This window comes from Stegostoma tigrinum, chromosome 12 (assembly GCF_030684315.1).
Source record: "Stegostoma tigrinum isolate sSteTig4 chromosome 12, sSteTig4.hap1, whole genome shotgun sequence".
Taxonomy (NCBI): domain Eukaryota; kingdom Metazoa; phylum Chordata; class Chondrichthyes; order Orectolobiformes; family Stegostomatidae; genus Stegostoma; species Stegostoma tigrinum.
The window spans coordinates 17,243,266-17,262,838 of record NC_081365.1 but is presented as its reverse complement, the minus strand read 5'-3'; the positions used below and the strand labels follow the sequence as shown (position 1 = coordinate 17,262,838).

Sequence of the window (19,573 nt, the reverse complement as noted above, 5' to 3'; positions counted from 1 at the left end):
AATCACAGTATAGGATTACAGAAATAGAGTCATAGACGTTTACAGAACAGAAGATGGCCCTTCAGCCCATCGTGTTTGAGTTGGTGAAAACAAGCACTTAATTATTCTAATACCATTTCAATAATTGGCCCATAGCCTGGTATGTCGTGGCATGACAAGTGCCCTTCTAAATATTTCTTAAATATTATGAGAATTTCTGTCTATGCGATACTGTCAGGCAGTGAGTTCCAGATTCTGTTCACTGTTGACTGAAAATATTTTTCCTTACATACTTCTAAACACTCTACCCCTTAACTTAAATTCAAGCCCCCGGTCATTTTTCCCTCCATTAAGGGGAAAACTTCTTTCCTATCAACCTCATCTATGTTGCTCATAATTTTATTCATACCAATCATGTTCACTCTGCTCTGCTCTAAGAAAACCCCAGGCTATCCAATCTCTCTTCATAGGAGAACAAGATCCTTCCCTAGAGACAATGGGTACTGCAGATGCTGGAGAACAAAGTGTGAAGCTGGATGAACACAGCAGGCCAAGCAGCATCTCAGGAGCACAAAAGCTGACCTTTCGGGCCTAGACCCTTCATCAGAGAGGTGACGATGATGCTCTCTGATGAAGGGTCTAGGCCCGAAAGGTCAGCTTTTGTGCTCCTGAGATGCTACTTGGCCTGCTGTGTTCATCCAGCTTCACACTTTGTTATCTAAGATCCTTCCCTATCTCGGTTTTCCTGTGAAACACTTTGGGCATATTTTACTATATTAAAGTATGAAAGTTGTGGCACAGAATGCTGTTTTAAAAGAATCATTTCTAATTTTTGAGTTTGATTTTCCCTCACATTATTTAATCATGCCCATCGAAATTCCTCCATTTTTTCCCAGCATTCCTCTTTGCTGTTTTCTCTCAACGCTTTCCAGTAAATCAACAACTCATCTGGGCTGACTTGATGGGAGGTCACCAGTTTGTGAAAGTCGCAGATTGAAAACTCCACTTTTCTGGCGTGGAAAGGTTGAACTGAGTTTAGCTCCACTGGAGTTACATTTAGCTTTTGAAGACACAGCCCAATGTAAACATCTTCCAGCTTTAGGATTGGAATATCCCTTGAAACAGTGATGATTTTTCCAGCGAGGTCACCCGAGAAAACATATCCTGTTCCCGAACAAAAAGGCGGAAGGGTGCTTTGAGGATACTCCTTCGTTGTCAAGTACCACTTGCTCAGTCTGTACCTTATAGGCTTATCGTTGTACTTGATAAACCCTGTGTACAACTGAGTCCGGTTCTTCTGAGACAGAAGTTCAGTCAGATAGTAAGTATTTACGAACATATCAGAGTCGGTTTTCATTACAAAAGACACAGACGGGCAGAATTCGTGAACCCACTCAATTCCCATCAGTACTTTCAAAGTGAGATTGTGGTATGTGTCAGTGAAGTTTTTCTGGATTATATCCTTGTAATAGAGGCTCTCGTTCAATATCATGGACTGGTACCTTGTATTGTATCCCAAGAGGAAATAGGCAACAGTCCTTTTCCCATCTGGGTGCTGATTTTTGCCCCATGTTTGCCGAATAGCGGAACGTTCCTTCCACTGAGAATGTGAGACAGTCACTAAGTACACAACGAATGGAGGGTCGTCGCCACAGTTCGACTCTGGGATAATCAGGAATTTGCTCTTTTCCTTTGAGATCGATTTTTTATTTGTGTTGTCGGGCATGTAATTAATACGAAGAGTGTCTGGGTAAAGAATACCCACTAAAAATGTAAAAGTAAGCGAAAATACACAAAGTAAAATCACTATTTTACTTTTGGTCATCTGTAAAACAAAAACACACACAGAAATGTTTTAATCCAAATAAGGGTGCCACAAAAATTGCAAATCATTAGACACTGTCAGCACGGAAGAATATACTGTGCGTCACATTATACATACTTCCCGTACACTGTGCTTTGTCTTATCAGTGATACAATTTATGATTATTATAATATTTGAAATACAAAGTCAAGAGCTCGAGATTGTCAGGTGGGTAAAATCAAGATAGAATTTGCATGTTTGGGATTTTTGCTCATTGCTTCCTTAATAGAACTGCTTTGGGAACTAGCTACAATAAAACTTTGTGCTAGGAATAAAGAACGGTTCAGCACAGGAACAGACCCTTCAGCTCACCAAGACAGTGCTGATATGATACCTTTCTAAACTAGAAACCTTTTGTCTCCATGTGGTCCATATCCCTCCCTTCCCTCCCTATTCATGTATCTGTCAAGATGCCCCTTAAACGTTGCTGCTGTACCTGCCTCCACCACCTCAGCTGGCAGCACTTTGCTGGCACTTTATCACCATCTGTGCAAAAAACTTGTCTCTCACATCACCTTTAAACTCATCCCCTTTCACCTGAAACATACAACTCCTCGTTATTGACATTGCTACCCTTGGAAGAAGACCCTGCTTATCCATTCTATCCATACCTCACATCATTTTGTAAAATTTGTATCAGGTAACCTATCATTCTTCGACAATCAAGTGAAAACAAACGGAATTTGTTCAATTTCTCCTCACAGCTAATATCCTCCAAACGAGACAATACCCCGGTAAAATGATTTCTACAGCCTGTCCAAACCTTCCACATCCTTCTCGTAATGTGGAACCTGGAACTGCACACAATGTTCTAAATGTGGCCTAACTACAGTTCTATACAGCTGCAACATGACTTACCAACTACTACACTCAATGCCGTGATGGAAGAAGGCAAGCATACTGTTTGCCTTCTTGACTACCTCATCCATTGCAAGTCTTAGAGCCGTACAGCTTCGAAACAGAGCCTTCAGTCCAATTCATCCATGCTGACCAGATATCCTAAATCAATCGAGTCTCATTTGCCAGCATTTGGCCCATATCCTCCTAACCCTTTCTATTCATAAACTCATCTGGATACCTTTTAAATATTGTAACTGTACCCACTTCACAAACTTCCTCTGTCAGTTCATTCCATATACGCACCACCCACTGCATGAAAAAGTTGCCCTTAGGTCCCTTTTAATTCTTTCTCCTCTTACCTTAAACCTGCAATCTCTAGTTTTGGACTCCCCCATCCTGGGGAATGGACCTTGATTATTCACCCAACTCATGACCCTCATGATTTTATAAACCTGAATAAGGTCATCCCTCAGCCTCCGACATCCAGAGAAAATAGCCCCAACCTATTCAGCCTCTCCCTCTGACATAAACCCTTCCAGCCTGGCAACATTCTTGCAAATCTTTTTTGAGCCCTTCCAAGTTTCACAACCTCTTTCCTATAGGAGGGAGACCAAAATTGAATGCAATATTCCAAAAGTGGCCTAAGCAATGGCCCATACAGCCACAACATGACTTTCCACCTTCTATACTCAAAGCTCTGACCAATAAAGGCAAATGTCTTCTTCACTATCCTGTCTACCTGTGACTCCTCTTTCAAGGAACTATGACCCTGCACTCCAAGGTCTCTTTGTTTGGACACAGTCCCCAGGACCTTATCGTTAAGTGTAAAAATCTTTCCCTGATTTGCAGTTGTATTGACACTTTTAAGGAACTATGGATCTGTATGCCTAGATCCCTCTGTACATTGATGCTGCAAAGAGTTTTGCCATTTGCTGTAAACTGCAAAACTTACTAATCAGACCACCTACATTCTCCTCCAAATCATTTACAAATAATACAGACAACAGAGGGCCCAGCACTGACACCTGTGGAACATCACTGATCACAGATCTCTTGTTAGAAAAACACCCTTCCACCATTACTGTTTTCTATGACTATGCCAAACCATCCTATCAATTCACCATGGATCTCAAGAAACTTCATCTTTTCTATCAGCTTGCCACGAGGGTCCTTGCTAAAGTCCATATAGATTAAAGGTACAACTTCAGTTGCGGTTTCTCATTAAAAGCAGCTGGTTCGATTACCACTGGTTGTAATAAAACACTTGGGCCCAGGCTTGATAGGGCAAAACTGACTGAGAAAGATTTATCTTGATTAGCTCCACATTTTCTGATTACAAAATGACCACCTGGGTGAAGTCCTAATTAAATACCCAGAATTTTTACAGGGAGGCCTTGGGACTAGTAAAGACCACATGTTGACCAAGAAACAAGCAGGCCTGCCCACTGCCACTTGCCTCATCGACAAAAATAGAGGCAGAAATCAGGAGGCTGGGAAGCGAAGGGATCACCAAACCTGTACAGTTTGAGGAATGGGCAGCAGTAGTCTTACTGATTGTGAAACCTGATGGGTTGGTTTGCTTTTGTCAAATAAACGTTAAATCTCTTTTCGCAGCTGGATAAATGCCCAAACCCTTGCATAGAGGATTTATACGCAAAACTGGGCAAGAAGCTGGACATGAGCCATGAGTACCTGTAATTGTGATTAGATGAGGATACCCAGAAATATGCTACAATTAATACCCATAAGGGTGTGCACCAATAGCCGAGACTGCGTTTTGAAATATTGTCAGTCTGTGCTATTTTACAGTGGACAATGGAGGACATTTTACAGGCTCTACTCCAGGTCGCCATTTATCTGGATGATGTGCTAATAACTGGGATGAGAAACAAAGAGCATTCAGAGAACTGGACATAGTGCTTAAACATTTCTCCAAGTCAGGGGTATGCTTTAGGAGGGAAAAAAATGTGTTCCAGGAACCCCAAATGACTTACTTGGGCTACAGAGTCTATAAGACCACATTACACCTGTTGGAAGAGAAAGTGTGGTTAATCAAAAATGCCCCAGCTCCCACGTCTCTACCAGAGTTTAGATCTTTTCTTGGGTTGATGATTTATTATGGAAAATTCATATGTAATCTGGTCTCCATCTTGACACCTTTACATTTGCTTTGAAAAAGGGTCAGCCTTGGAAATGGTCACATAGCCAAGAGAGGTGGCCTTTAGGGAAGTGAAGAAGCAGCTGTCATGTAAGGTGTTGGCAGGCTACGATCCCAAGCGAGATGTGGTGCTGACATGTGTTGAACCCCCACCCCTGTCATACACTAGTGTTGGCTCACAGATGACCCAATGGAGAGGAATGCTATATAGCATGTGCTTCCTGAACATAGAACATAGAACAATACAGCGCAGAACAGGCCCTTCTGCCCTCCATGTTGCTGACCTGTGAACTACTCTAAGTCCCTCCCCCTACATTATTCCATCATTATCCATATGCTTATCCAAGGACTGCTTAAATGCCCCTAATGTGGCTGAGTTAACTACATTGGTAGGCAGGGTGTTCCACGCCCTTACCACTGAGTAAAGAACCTGCCTCTGATATCTGTCTTAAATCTATCACCCCTCAATTTGTAGCTATGCCCCCTTGTACAAGCTGAAGTCATCATCCTCGGAAAAAGACTCTCACTGTCCACAACTTTGGCTGATGCTAAATGAAGATATGCCCAGATAGAGAAGGAAGGTTTGGCAGTCATCTTTGGTGTGAGAAAGTTCCACCAATACCTTTACAGATGTAAATATGCAATAGTAATGGATTACAAACACCTGCTAGGGATACCTTAAGAGGACACGGCAATACTGCCCAGAGCTTCGGGCTGAAATCAGCAGTGGGCTCTCATTCTAACTGTGTACAATGACAGGTTAGAACACTCTCTGGGTGCATGTGTCTTGAGCTGCCTCCTACTGGCACATACACCACTGGTGATGCTACTGGAAGAGTGCTTCCTGGCTTTAAACTTTCTGGACACCCTTCCTGTCACTGCTGACAATATCTGACTGTGGACACAAAACAAATCCCATCCTGATAGAACCAAACCAGCTGGTGGTGACTGGGGAAAGAAAAGGGCCATCAATTCCAACTGGAATTGAGATCTTTTTTGGACTTGGAGAGACCCAGATCACAGTAGAGGATGACATACTAAGAGGGGAGCAAGAGTGATAGTCTGGAGCAAAGGCCTCAACCAGATATTGGCTGTACTCTACCAGGGTCATCCAGGGGCTTCCAATATGAAGATGTTGGCGAGATGTTATGTCTGGTGGCCAGGACTGGATGCCAACATAGATGCGCTGGTGGGGCAGTGCCCAGAGAACCAACAAGGACAGAAATTGCTGCCAACTGCTCCCCCACACTTTTGAGGATGGCCAGGTAAAGCACAGACTCGGTTACACGCCGGTCCATTCATGGACTCTGTTTTGAAATGTTGTGGTTTGTCAAAGTGGTCAGATGCGCATAGAGTTCATTCATCAAACACAGGGATGATGATTGAAAAGTTGCAATGCATAGACTCCTGGAGAAGATGGTCACAAACAATGGGCCATCATTTAGCAGCACGGAATTCAAGTATTTCCTAAAGTCAATTGGCATTTGGCATGGAAAGACAGCTCCATACCATCCATAGTCCAATGCCCTGGCAGAAAGAGCAGTCCAAACTTTGAAGGCAGGCTTAAAGAAATAACATACAGCTTCACTCAATGCCAAACTGTCCCAGTTCCTGTTTGACTACAGGACGACCCCTCATGCAACTAAATGGACAGCTCCAGCAGAGTTGCTGATGGGTAGAAGAGTCTACACCTGATCTTCCCAGAGCTTGGGCGGGATTGGGGATGAGGGGGTGTGGTGGTGTGAAACAGCATCGGGTACACCAATGTCGGACCAAGACTCCTCTAAGCGAGAGAGACAGATTACCTCACGGGATGAAATTTGGTGCTGAAAGCATGGAAATAGCCCTACATAGCGAGGAGACATGGTCAACATGAGGTCAGATCCCATGTTGCACAAAGTTCCGGTAGGAGAGGAGTCCCTGAACAAGCACGTGGACCACATGAAAGCTAGAACCACACAAACGTTGGGGGGGGGGGGGGGGGGGGGGGGTGCAAAACATCCCCCGCCCCTCAGACCTTCCAGCAAGGCTGTCAGAGCCAATAGGTTCTGCCCTTCCTCCTCACGTTGAAGAAAACCCTAAGGACGCGATGGACATGACAGATGTCACAGCCTTGACACTGTTACCACCGGGAGATGAGTTTCTCCAGAGATGCTGTGGGTGTGAGAAGCAGGCTATGGTCCAGTATACGCTACCCGTATCAACGTCAGAGTCAGCGTATCCAGACCTGGCGCAAAAACACCCCAGGAGATGTTACAGGAAAAAGAATGGGCCTATGTTCCAGGACAGTTGTAAGATTGCAGCGAGGTCAGCCAGGTTGACCTCATGGAATATGAGGTCCTTGATTGGGGCAGTTAATCTAGTCCAATCTGGGAACTCTGGATGACAGATATAGGCAGGAGTATTGGGGTTCTGCTCACTCTGACAGCTGGCTGTGAGGGAGCGAGTCCATGTCACGTACAGTACATGTATAAATAAAAGGTGACTTGATGACAGGATACTGGCTTTTGTGGAGTTATTTAAAAATTTATTTGACTTTCCTGTGCTGAACGCTTTGTCCTCAGCAAAGCCCTCAGCTTTATTCCCCTGTATCCCCACCTTAATGAATTTCGGGAACAACATGACATCGAACTCTTCTTCTGCCGTTTTTACTTCTGAGCCCATTTCTTTGGACAAGAGTCCTCTCCTTGTCCCACAGACCCCTTTACCCAATTCCAGCATTTTCCCTCCACCTGAACCCCTCCCTCTGGCCTTTTACTTGCCCTCAATCTGATCATTGAGAACTGTCGATGTGATATTGGTCACTTCAATTCCTCTGCCTCCCACCCCTGACTCCACAAAATCCAACCTATCTCCCTCCAAACTGACTGCACTCTGTGCACTTAGATCCAACCCTGACTTTGTTTTTAAGCCTGCCGATAAGGGTGGTGCTGTTGTAGCCTAACATACTGACCTTTACATTGCAGAGGCTGAGAGCCAGCTCGCAGATACCTACTCCTATCTTCCCCGGATCATGACGCATCAGACCATTGTATTTGCTACAGTAACTGATTTTGTTTCTTGTGGTGACCTCCCACCCACTGCCTCCAAGGTGATAGCTCCCCCAGCCCCGCACAGCTCGCTTCTACCTCCGCCCAAAAATCTGTAAGTAGGACTGTCCCAGCAGATCCATTATTTCAGCCTGCTCCTGCCCCACAGAACTCATCTCTTCCTACCTTAACTTGGTCTTCTCCCCCCAGTCCAGCCCCTGCCCACAGACATCTGTGATTCCTCTGATGCTTTACTCTGGTTTCAAAACTTCCAGTTTGCAGCCTCCAGCCACCTCCTCTTTAACATGGACATGCAAACCCTTTACATATCCATTCCCCACCAGGAGGGTTTTAGGGCTCTCCACTTCAAAACTTCTCTTTTAACTCCTCTCATTTTCTGCGGGTCAGAGGGGTGACCATGGGTACCCACATGGGCTCCAGTTATGCCTGTTTCTTCTTGCAGTATGTAAAACATTTCTTGTTCCAGTCCTATACCAGCCCCCACTCAACTCTTTATCTGATATATTGATGATATCATCAGTGCTGCTTCCCTCTCTTATCCTGAATTTGAAAAGTTCATCAATTTCACTTCCAGCTTCCACACTGCCTTTACTTTCACCTGGTCTGATTCCTCCCTTCCTCGAAATCTTTCCATTTCTGGGGATAGACTGGCCACAAATATCCACCATAAACCCACTGACTCCCACAGCTATATATCCTCACACCCTGCTTCCTGTAAATACTCGAATCCATTCTCTCATTTCCTCTGTCTCCGTTGCATATACTCTGATGAGGTCAACTTTGACAAGGGATCCTCCAAATTGTTCAGCTTCTTCCTCAACCGAGAATTCCCCAGCACAGTTGTTGACAGGGCCCTCAATCCGGTTCAACCCGTCTCCCGCACTTCTGCCCTCACCCCTTCTCTTCCATCCCGCAACAGCGATAGGGTTCCCCTTGTCCTTACCTACCATCCCACCAGCATCCACATCCAGAAGATTAACAGATGCCATTTCCACCACCTCCAGTGAGATGTCACCAATGGACACATATTCCTCTTCGCTCCCTTGTCCACTTTCCCTCTGGGACACCCTGGTCCAATCTTCCATCACTGCAAAACCACCCTCACAGCCACATGGCACTTCCCCCAGTAACTGGCGAAGGTGCAACACCTGCTCATTTACCTCCTCCGTCCCCAGTATCCAAGGGCCCAAACATACCTTCCAGGTGAAACAACACTTCCCCTGCACTTCCCAGAATCTAGTCTAATGCATTCGCTGCTCACAGTGTGGTCTTCTTTAACTGGGGGAAAGGAAGCATAGACTGGGTGACTGCTTTGCAGAACATCTACATTCTGCTCATAAAAAAAACCCTGAACTACTTGTTTGCCTGCCACTTTAACACACCACCCTGCTCGCTGGCCAACGTCTCTGTCTCTGGCTTGCTGCAGTGTTCCATCAAAGCTCAACACAAGCTTGAAAAACAACACCTCATTTTCCACTTTGGACGCTGCAGCCCTCTGGACTCAAATGTCGAGTTCAATAATTTTAAGATAACAAAGTGTGGAGCTGCATGAACACAACAGGCCAAGCAGCATCTCAGGAGCACAAAAGCTGACGTTTCAAGCCTAGACCCTTCAGAAAAGCTTTTCTGATGAAGATTTTCTGTGGATTGCTAAGGCGAGTGCTGAGCTGCACCCAGGTATAAAGCCTCCAAGTCCTCAATCACAAGCATACACATAACTTGAGCAGCTTGTGGATGCATAGTCTTTCTGTCACAGCCAATATGTACCAACTTAGGAACATCACTGACTGATGGACAAAACTGAGCTTTCTCTTCAAAATACAAGAGGCCACACTATCATCATCAAATGTATTGCAAGAGTGCACATTGATCTAACTCTTATTCTTTGACCTTGCACGGAAAGAAGGACAATGGGTGGAATTTTACCAGCTTTGGGTGACTTGGCAATAGCGAATTGTAGTGAGGTCAGAAAAATGAGATTCTTTATGTTGAGAAAAACATTCAATTTTCCATTCAAGAACAGTTAAACAAGACTCGTGATGGACAAGAGCAGTGATTACGTTCATCTCATGAGTATCTACGTTCACAGTTTATTTACAGTTTTCTATCCCCGAATGTGGCAGAAATTAGATGGGAACAATTCACAATAAGTCAGAGTAGGCACCTGGTGGCTGGTTCCTACTCTGGAGCTTTGAGGCATGGTGTGCTGATGATGTGAGGAATACATAGGAGAGCCAAAGCTGTTCATCTTCCATGCACTGCACTGCAGTTGAAAGAGGGGCAGTGGAGCTATACATTGTTTAGAAATGGCAATCAGAACATCATATCATGAGATCCAGCTTGTGCAAAGCAACACTTTCTTACACCAGAGTGAATGAAAGTCTTAAGATGTCTCCTCCATGTCAAGTTCCCATGCAGACCATGTCTGGGTGGGTTTGTTTGAGTCCAGTACAGTGCAGACTGTACATTCTGCTTATGCCTTAGATTCACTATTCCAAGGAAACTGGAGGATGCGTCAAGTGTATGTGATGTTTGATAAGGATCTGTCAGAGCCACAGCATTGTACAGAGCAAGACAATGATGAGGTTCTTCAAAAGAAACAGTGCCTACAGCATTCTGTAGCACAGCTGTGTCAGTCAAAACTATGTAGGCAGGACTTCTGTGTGAATTTCATTCAAGGAAACTGAGTTGTGTGCAGTTATCCTTCACTGGCTGCAAATGTTTTGATGCTACAGAGGCCCCAGCATCCCCTATATAATCCCCACTTCAGCTACAGCTTGCTGCTTTTCTCTTTCTAGGCCTTCAGCATTATTTATTTAAGAATAAGGTTACAAATGGATAGAGCCTTTTACAAGATCTGATGTATCCTCATTCAATCATGGCAAAGCTTTACACTAGAATGGGTGATATGAAAAGGACAACCATAGTTCAGTCAGGGTTAGAATGTCATGTAGTGCTAAGGTTCGCAAATTCTCTGCCTTCATTCTGGTACCTGGAGCTAATATGACAGTTAATCATACTACTAATGATAAAAAAAGCAGATATTTCTCTTGGAGTTTAGGGTGGGCAGCCCTGGGAGATGTATCTGGCTAGAGATCCCAGATGTTCTGAGCGTGCCCTGTCCAGAAGCAGATGCAACCTCTTTGCTTTGAACTCCCACAGTTTTGTGGCTGGCAGGGTGAAGGTGACAGGCCGGGTCTCCTCTAGACAGTCTTGGACTCTCCTTTGGCTGGGTGCCTACCGGTACGGCCCTGTCTCCATGTGAGGAATGAGGTCAAGGTGCCCCAACTCCTTGCTGTTGATGGTTGGTGATAAATGTGATGTCTAGAATAATAGAGTGCAAGTTTGTGTGCATATCCAGTAGACACTGAGCATGCTGAATTAAGTTCTCGGGAGTAGTAAACCTGTCCATGGAGGCTGCCAGACACTCATATGCCAGACGCAGCACACTGCAGATGGCATTGGTGGACCAGTTTCCCAAGTGCTTCTGACAGGACTGCCCACTGTTCCTTTTTTTGTTTGTGCATATGAATGAAGTTATCAATGGATGTGAGTTTGCTCGCTGAGCTGTAAGGTTCGTTTTCAGACGTTTCGTCACCATTCTAGGTAGCATCATCAGTGAGCCTCCGACGAAGCGCTGGTGTTATGTCCCGCTTTCTATTTATCTGGTTAGGTTTCCTTGGGTTGGTGATGTCATTTCCTGTTCTTTTTCTCAGGGGATGGTAGATTGGCTCCAAGTCAATGTGTTTGTTGATGGAATTCCGGTTGGAATGCCATGCTTCTAGGAATTCTCGTGCATGTCTCTGTTTGGCTTGTCCTAGGATGGATGTGTTGTCCCAATCAAAGTGGTGTCCTTCCTTATCTGTATGTAAGGATACGAGTGAAAGTGGGTCATGTCGTTTTGTGGCTAGTTGATGTTCATGTATCCTGGTGGCTAGCTTCCTGCCAGTTTGTCCAATGTAGTGTTTGTCACAGTTTGTCACAGTCCTTACATACAGATAAGGAAGGACACCACTTTGATTGGGACAACACATCCATCCTAGGACAAGCCAAACAGAGACATGCACGAGAATTCCTGGAAGCATGGCATTCCAACCGGAATTCCATCAACAAACACATTGATTTGGAGCCAATCTACCATCCCCTGAGAAAAAGAACAGGAAATGACATCACCAACCCAAGGAAACCTAACCAGATAAATAGAAAGCGGGACATAACACCAGCGCTTCGTCGGAGGCTCACTGATGATGTTACCTAGAATGGTGACGAAACGTCTGAAAACGAACCTTCCAGCTCAGCGAGCAAACTCACATCCAGAACTTCAACCTGAGCTACAAATCTTCTCAAAACTCGTTAGAAGTTATCAATAGTCTACACTATGGGGATCTCATCTAGATTGGGCTGAGCTGGTGCCTGGTCTCCAGTAGGCCTCTAAGTGCCATAAACTTGGGGCTTTTAATCCTCAGACCACTACAGGAATGTGATGGTGGTATGCTCATCAAAATGAGCTTCGGACTATACTCCAGCTAATGGTTCCACTGAGGTGGAAGTATCTGAGCTGGTGGAGGGTCCAGGAAACAGCCTTCATCGTGCTTCATCCGAGGGATCTGTGGTTTCTTCCTCTGAGGTGGAGGAGGAAATGATGTTTTGAGGGGACGGCTTCTTCATGGCAAAGGTGATGCAGAAGGTACTGGTGCTTTGGGTGAGGAGAGAGAATGAGCATGAAATGGGAGAATAAGTTTAGGATTATTAAGCGTACCTTCACAGTTCTAATAACAGAAGAGCTCAGAACTTCACCACAAACTTTACTTATTTGACAGAACATGGAGGTCTTAGTATGAGTGTTTATAGTATTCTCCCACTCAGGCAAGAATAGGGGATGAGGAGCAAGGCATCAGAAACCCCACAACCCATCTTGGCTCTTACTGTCACAGAGTTAGAGTAGCAGAATGTAGATGATTATTTACTCTTGCCCTGCACACAATGTTAATAATCTTCTTCCTGTGCTATTGAGCTGATTGTTTCTCTGAACATTTCACTGACTTCACACTAGGCTGAAAGAATCTGGCATCATGCTTTCTACTAGCAGTCCTGAGGAGAGAGAAGATGACCCATCACCCAGAGCTCCAGGTCCCTGTTAGCACAACAAGGTGTCAACATGTCCTTGTTGGCCATCTCTGGGCCATCTTCCCTCATTACAACAGTGAAGGTCAGTTTCTGGCTGGTGGCAATTGACCACATGTTACACTTGAGATTTAAATATGGTGCCAGCAACAGGAATCTCTACAGGTCCTGGCAAGTGTGCAGTGATGCATTCCGCAAATATCACCAACCTCAAAGATGGTGGAGCCCAGCACAATAGTGCAAAAGACAAGGCTGAAGTATTTTAATCTATCTTCAATCAGAAGCTGAGTTGGTGATTCATCTTAACTACTTCTGGAAGTCTCAGATATCTTCAGCCAATTTGATTCACTCCATGCAATATCAAGAAATCACTGAAGGCAATGGATGCTGCAAATGCTGTGGGACCAGACAGCATTCTGCACAAATAGTAATGACTAGTACTCCAGAATGTGCCCGAGCCAAGCTGTTCCAGCATGCTCACAAGACTGCATTCTACCTGACAATGTGAAAAGTTAGGTAGCTATGTCCTGTACACAAAATCAGGACAAATCTAATTCATCTAATTCCTATCAGTCTACTCTCATTTATCAAGAAAGTAATGGAAGGTGATGTTGAAAATGTTATCAAGCAACCTTTGCAAGGCAGTAAGCTGCTCACTGACACTCATTTGGGTTCTGCCAGGGCCACTTAGCTCCTAAGCTCACTACAGTCTTGAGTCATCATTTTATCATTGCAATGAACCAGAACTAATGCTCACACAATTCCCCTGCAGAGGAATTAGCAATGATTGCTCCCTGAGAAATGTTCATTTAAAAACTCTTATGTAACTCTGTTGTAAACTGAGATTAGAAATGTACATGCATTTGGATATTGGGTTATTTTACTGTCTGCCATGCACCTTAATGCATCTGCAGCCTCTGGGAACACAAATCAAAGCTAGCCATACAGAGGTATTGGAGACTAGCGAGTTTTGAGAAGATTTGTCACTCAGGTTGAGGTTCTGGATGTGAGTTTGCTTGCTGAGCTGGAGGGTTAGTTTTCAGACGTTTCGTCACCATTCTAGGTAACATCATCAGTGAGCCTCCGACGAAGCGCTAGTGTTATGTCCCGCTTTCTATTTATCTGGTTAGGTTTCCTTGGGTTGGTGATGTCATTTCCTGTTCTTTTTCTCAGGGGATGGTAGATTGGCTCCAAATCAATGTGTTTGTTGATGGAGTTCCAGTTGGAATGCCATGCTTCTAGGAATTCTTGTGCATGTCTCTGTTTGGCTTGTCCTAGGATGGATGTGTTGTCCCAATCAAAGTGGTGTCCTTCCTTATCTGTATCTAAGGGTACGAGTGATAGTGGGTCATGTCGTTTTGTGGCTAGTTGATGTTCATGTATCCTGGTGGCTAGCTTCCTGCCAGTTTGTCCAATGTAGTGTTTGTCACAGTTCTTGCAAGGTATTTTGTAGATCATCATCTACAAAATACCTTGCAAGAACTGTGACAAACACTACATTGGACAAACTGGCAGGAAGCTAGCCACCAGGATACATGAACATCAACTAGCCACAAAACGACATGACCCACTATCACTCGTACCCTTAGATACAGATAAGGAAGGACACCACTTTGATTGGGACAACACATCCATCCTAGGACAAGCCAAACAGAGACATGCACGAGGATTCCTAGAAGCATGGCATTCCAACTGGAAGTCCATCAAAAAACACATTGATTTGGAGCCAATCTACCATCCCCTGAGAAAAAGAACAGGAAATGACATCACCAACCCAAGGAAACCTAACCAGATAAATAGAAAGCGGGACATAACACCAGCGCTTCGTCGGAGGCTCACTGATGATGTTACCCAGAATGGTGACAAAAGTCTGAAAACTAATCTTCCAGCTCAGCGAGCAAACTCACACCCAGTAGTGGAGACTTTCCTGTGATGTTATTTCACTTTCTACTTGCCAGTCTCAATCTTCAAACTATTTATTGAATGGAGTAAATTGAGTCTTTGAATTTCAGGATTTAACGATTCACTGTGTTTTTAAGTATAAATGACAAAATATAATGATGGATTATATTGAAACTGTAGAGATAGATGCCTTGTGTAATATGTAGTATGTATTGCAAACAGAACCTTAGAAGAATCACTTTTTGATTTTAAACGTAAGCTCTTGAAAATTTCGACTCTTGTTACACTTACACAAATTTATTTGGAATCTGTTAGTTCATTGTTTGTTGCATTTACGTTTGAACACTTCCATAAATTAAAGCTGGAATTGAGTAATATGGAAAGATCCACCTGTTTTAAACCATTGAATTATTTGAAGGTTCCTTTGGCAAACAGTGTTCTGGCTCTTGGAAACCGCGCAGATTCCTTTAATACAAATGCAAATTACAGCAGAGAAGACCATAAAATCATAAAACACAAGAGCTGAATTAAGCCATTCAGCCCAGCCCACTGAATCTGCTCTGCCATTTAGTGATATCATGCCTGATCTGACAATAATCAACTCCATTTTCTTGCTTTTCCCCCACAATGTCTGAGATTAAAGATCGATCTCAGCCTTGAACGCGCGTTTAACAAATCTCGCAGACTCGCTACCCTTTGAGAGAAGAATTCCTCCTCATCTCTGTCTTAACTGGGAGATCCTGACTGTGAGAGTATACCCTCTGCTCCGAGACTCTCCCACAAAGGAAACAACCTATCCACACCTACTCTGACAAGTCTTCTAAAAATTATCCATGATTCAATGAAGTTGCCTCTCATTCGCCTAAATTCAAAAAAAGCACAGGACAAACAAATTCAACCTCTCCTCATAAGACAGTCCCTCCGTAACTAGTATCATCCCAGTGAACCTTCTATGGACTGTCTCCAATGCCAGTAATCTTTCCTTGGATAATGGGGCCAAAATTGTTCACACTAGTCCAGATATGGTCTAACTAGGGCATTGTGTAGTTTTAGGAAGACTGCCCTATTTTTATATTCTATTTCGTTTGAAATATGTCCAATTTGTCTACACTGGTGACTGCTGAACTTGTATGCTATCTTTTTTGTGATTAATGCTGTGATTCCTGCCTGTTTTTGTGACAGGCTAGGGACCACCATGGAGATCCAGGTCCAGGCTACTCAGCGTCTGCCTGAAATGTGTATGAACCTGCACTCAATTGCCCCAGCTATACGTGCTCAGCGCCGATGAGAACGGGAGACGGATGAGACCCAGCTCCCATTTCCTCACCTCCCCAGAGTCCTCCTAAACCCATACAGCCCAATATTTGGAGACGAGATGACTCATTCTGACGAAAAGTCACCTCGACCCGAATATTAACACAGATTTTCTTCACGCTTATGCAAAATGATGGCGAAGGTCAAAACTCAGTTGAGGAACACGGTGGGGTTTGCCTGTTTAACACGCGTCTCTGCAGCCAAACGACAGCAAAACTGCTGATATCAGGCAGCTCACACAAAACCGACATGGCTCAAATCTCACCAACATCAAAACGCTGTCGCGGATAAAGCCTTTCTGAGCAGGTAATTCGAAAGAACGCGAATCTTAAATTTGCGTTACCCTCTACGGGTAGCACTGAACCAAATGGGCATAATCCGGATTACAGTACGCAACAAACTCACCCAGATACCTAATCCTCAGAAAATGAAAACGCTGGAAAATCTCAGGTGGTCAGGCTGCGTTTGTTCAGAGAAACAGAATTAACATTTCGTTTCAGGTCAGTGGGACTTCTTCAGAACTGACTAATAATTGTCGACCTGAAGCGTTAACATAATTTTCTCAATGCTACCTGACTGGCTGAGTACTTCCAGTACTTTTGTCTTATTTCACCCTCTTAGGTCTTTTGCAGAATTTTACTCCGGATCAATGTACATATCGTGGCAGCAGTGATGAGCCAGGGGCTGTTTGTTTTGGTTTATTTATTCTCACTGTATTCCTGCTACATTTCTCTCCAGCTCAGTTTAAGTAGCGTCAACCCTTGACGACTAAATAGTAAGAGTTGGAGAGCATTCGAAATCGAAACATGAAGTTTACTAATTGTAAAATACATTTAAGCTTGAGTATGGAGCTTTGTAGCTGTTCCCAATAACATTTATAAGACTTACCTTGCTGTAAGCAATAATCGCGCCTCGGTTAAACGACAGAATCATGCCTCAGTGCAGTCACCTTGCAGTTAGGGATGATCCTCAAATCCACGGGTACTTACAGGAGTGTAAAGTGCATGATACAAGACTGGCCTTGCTGTATTTATAGTCATGAAATAGATAACAAAGTGTGAAGCTGGATGAACACAGCAGGCCAAGCAACATCTCAGGAGCACAAAAGCTGACGTTTCGGGCCTAGACCCTTCATCAGAGAGGGGGATGGGGAGAGGGAACTGGAATAAATAGGGAGAGAGGGGGAGGCCGACCGAAGATGGAGAGAAAAGAAGATAGGTGGAAAGGAGAGTATAGGTGGGGAGGTAGGGAGGGGATATGTCAGTCCAGGGAAGACGGACAGGTCAAGGAGGCGGGATGAGGTTAGTAGGTAGGAAATGTAGGTGCGGCTTGAGGTGGGAGGAAGGGATGGGTGAGAGGAAGAACAGGTTAGGGAGGCGGGGACAGGCTGGGCTGGTTTTGGGATGCGGTGGGGGAAGGGGAGATTTTGAAGCTGGTGAAATCCACATTGATACCATTGGGCTGCAGGGTTCCCAAGCCGAATATGAGTTGCTGTTCCCGCAACCTTTGGGTGGCATCATTGTGGCACTGCAGGAGGCCCATGATGGACATGTCGTTTAAAGAATGGGAGGGGGAGTTAAAATGGTTCGCAACTGGGAGGTGCAGTTGTTTATTGCGAACTGAGCGGAGGTGTTCTGCAAAGTGGTCCCCAAGCCTCCGCTTGGTTTCCCCAATGTAGAGGTAGCCACACTGGGTACAGTGGATACAGTATACCACATTGGCAGATGTGCAGGTGAACCTCTGCTTAATATGGAAAGTCATCTTGGGGCCTGAGATGGGGGTGAGGGGGGAGGTGTGGGGCCAAGTGTAGCACTTCCTGCAGTTGCAGGGGAAAGTGCCGGGTGTGGTGGGGTTGGAGGGCAGTGTGGAGCGAACAAGGGAGTCACGGAGAGAGTGGTCTCTCCGGAAAGCAGACAAGGGTGGGGATGGAAGAATGTCTTTTGTGGTGGGGTCAGATTGTAGATGGCGGAAGTGTCGGAGGATGATGCGTTGTATCCAGAGGTTGGTGGGGTGGTATGTGAGAACGAGGGGGATCCTCTTGGGCCGGTTGTGGCAGGGGCGGGGTGTGGGGGATGTGTTGAGGGAAATGTGGGAGACGTGGTCAAGGGTGTTCTCGACCACTGCGAGGGGAAAGTTGCGGTCCTTGAAGAATGTGGACATCTGGGATGTGCGGGAGTGGAATGCCTCATCTTGGGAGCAGATGCGGTGGAGGCGGAGGAATTGGGAATAGGGGATGGAATTTATAGTCATGGCTCGTTTCGTTGTAACTTAGAACTGACAGCTGAATTGCCTGTTATCACAGCAGGCCAGGCAGCATCAGAGGAGCAGGAAAGTTGACCCTTGAAGAAGGGTCCTGACCTGAAATGGTGAAACATCAGTTTTCCTGCTCCTCTGATGCTGCCACAGCAGGCCAGGCAGCATCAGAGGAGCAGGAAAGTTGACCCTTGAAGAAGGGTCCTGACCTGAAATGGTGAAACATCAGTTTTCCTGCTCCTCTGATGCTGCCTGGCCTGCTGTGTTCCTCCAGCTCCAAAGTGTGTTATCTCAAGACTCCAGCATTTGCAGTCCTTACTATCACTTTGGCTGTGTGGTTTATCATGTCCGAGCAGTTTATAGTGAGCCAGTTCAACTCTAGACAATACACTAGAGGGTGAGCACACAGCAGAAAGAATCGCTGGAACGAAGTGAATGCACCTTTGATGCAACTTACATTCCTTCAATTTGTTGTTGATTGGGAAAGTAGAGGCAGCAACGCAAGCCGGTTTCAGAAGGGAGTTTATGGTCGTAAGGAGAAGCCGGGTCTCATTGATGATATGCAGGGCCCAGAACAGACTTAGAATATCTACTAAGTGGAAGCAGGCCTTTCGGCACTTCGAATTTAAACCAGCTCAGCAGCACCACCAGTACAGCCAGTTACTTTAGATTAGATTAGATTCCCTACAGTGTGATTAAAAGAGGGGAGTGCCTACATAAAGAGGCATTCTTGAGAATGAGGTAAGCCTTTCCTAGTCATTATAGTGGGTATTAGTGCTGGGAATGGCTCCATTACTAACCAGGGAGTGGCCACAAAGAAAGGGATCTCCTCTGCCCAGGGAATCCACTTGAAGGCTGCAAGGCGATACCTTACATCTCCCAGTGAAATGGTGAATCCACCTGACCCTGGCAAAATATTCAGGTGGCAATTGGCCCTTAATTAGGCACTTAATTGGCATGCTTGCTGAGTATACAGTGCCAGCAGGAAAACACTGGGATCCCCTCCTGAAGTCTCCCCCTGCTATTTTGCCAACCTCCCACCTCTCAATCCTTTTATGTAAGGATGGCACATTCTGGCCACTTTGTATA

General features: G+C 45.0%; 1 protein-coding gene across 2 annotated transcripts in view; it reads right to left on the bottom strand.

The window, feature by feature from the left end:
* Positions 1-705: 705 nt before the first annotated feature.
* Positions 706-19,573, bottom strand: part of LOC125457276 (beta-1,3-galactosyltransferase 5-like) — a 42,259-nt gene continuing 23,391 nt past the window's right edge. The window contains exons 1-2 of one of the 2 annotated variants that reach the window (XM_059650022.1): positions 17,120-17,268; positions 706-1,804 (exon numbers count right to left, since the gene is read on the bottom strand). In XM_059650022.1, the coding sequence (XP_059506005.1) occupies positions 842-1,804; positions 17,120-17,164 (1,008 nt within the window). In that variant the 5' untranslated portion in view covers positions 17,165-17,268 and the 3' untranslated portion in view covers positions 706-841. Of the gene's footprint in view, positions 1,805-17,119; positions 17,269-19,573 lie in introns of those variants that run through there. The other variant, XM_048541265.2, reaches the window with a different exon arrangement.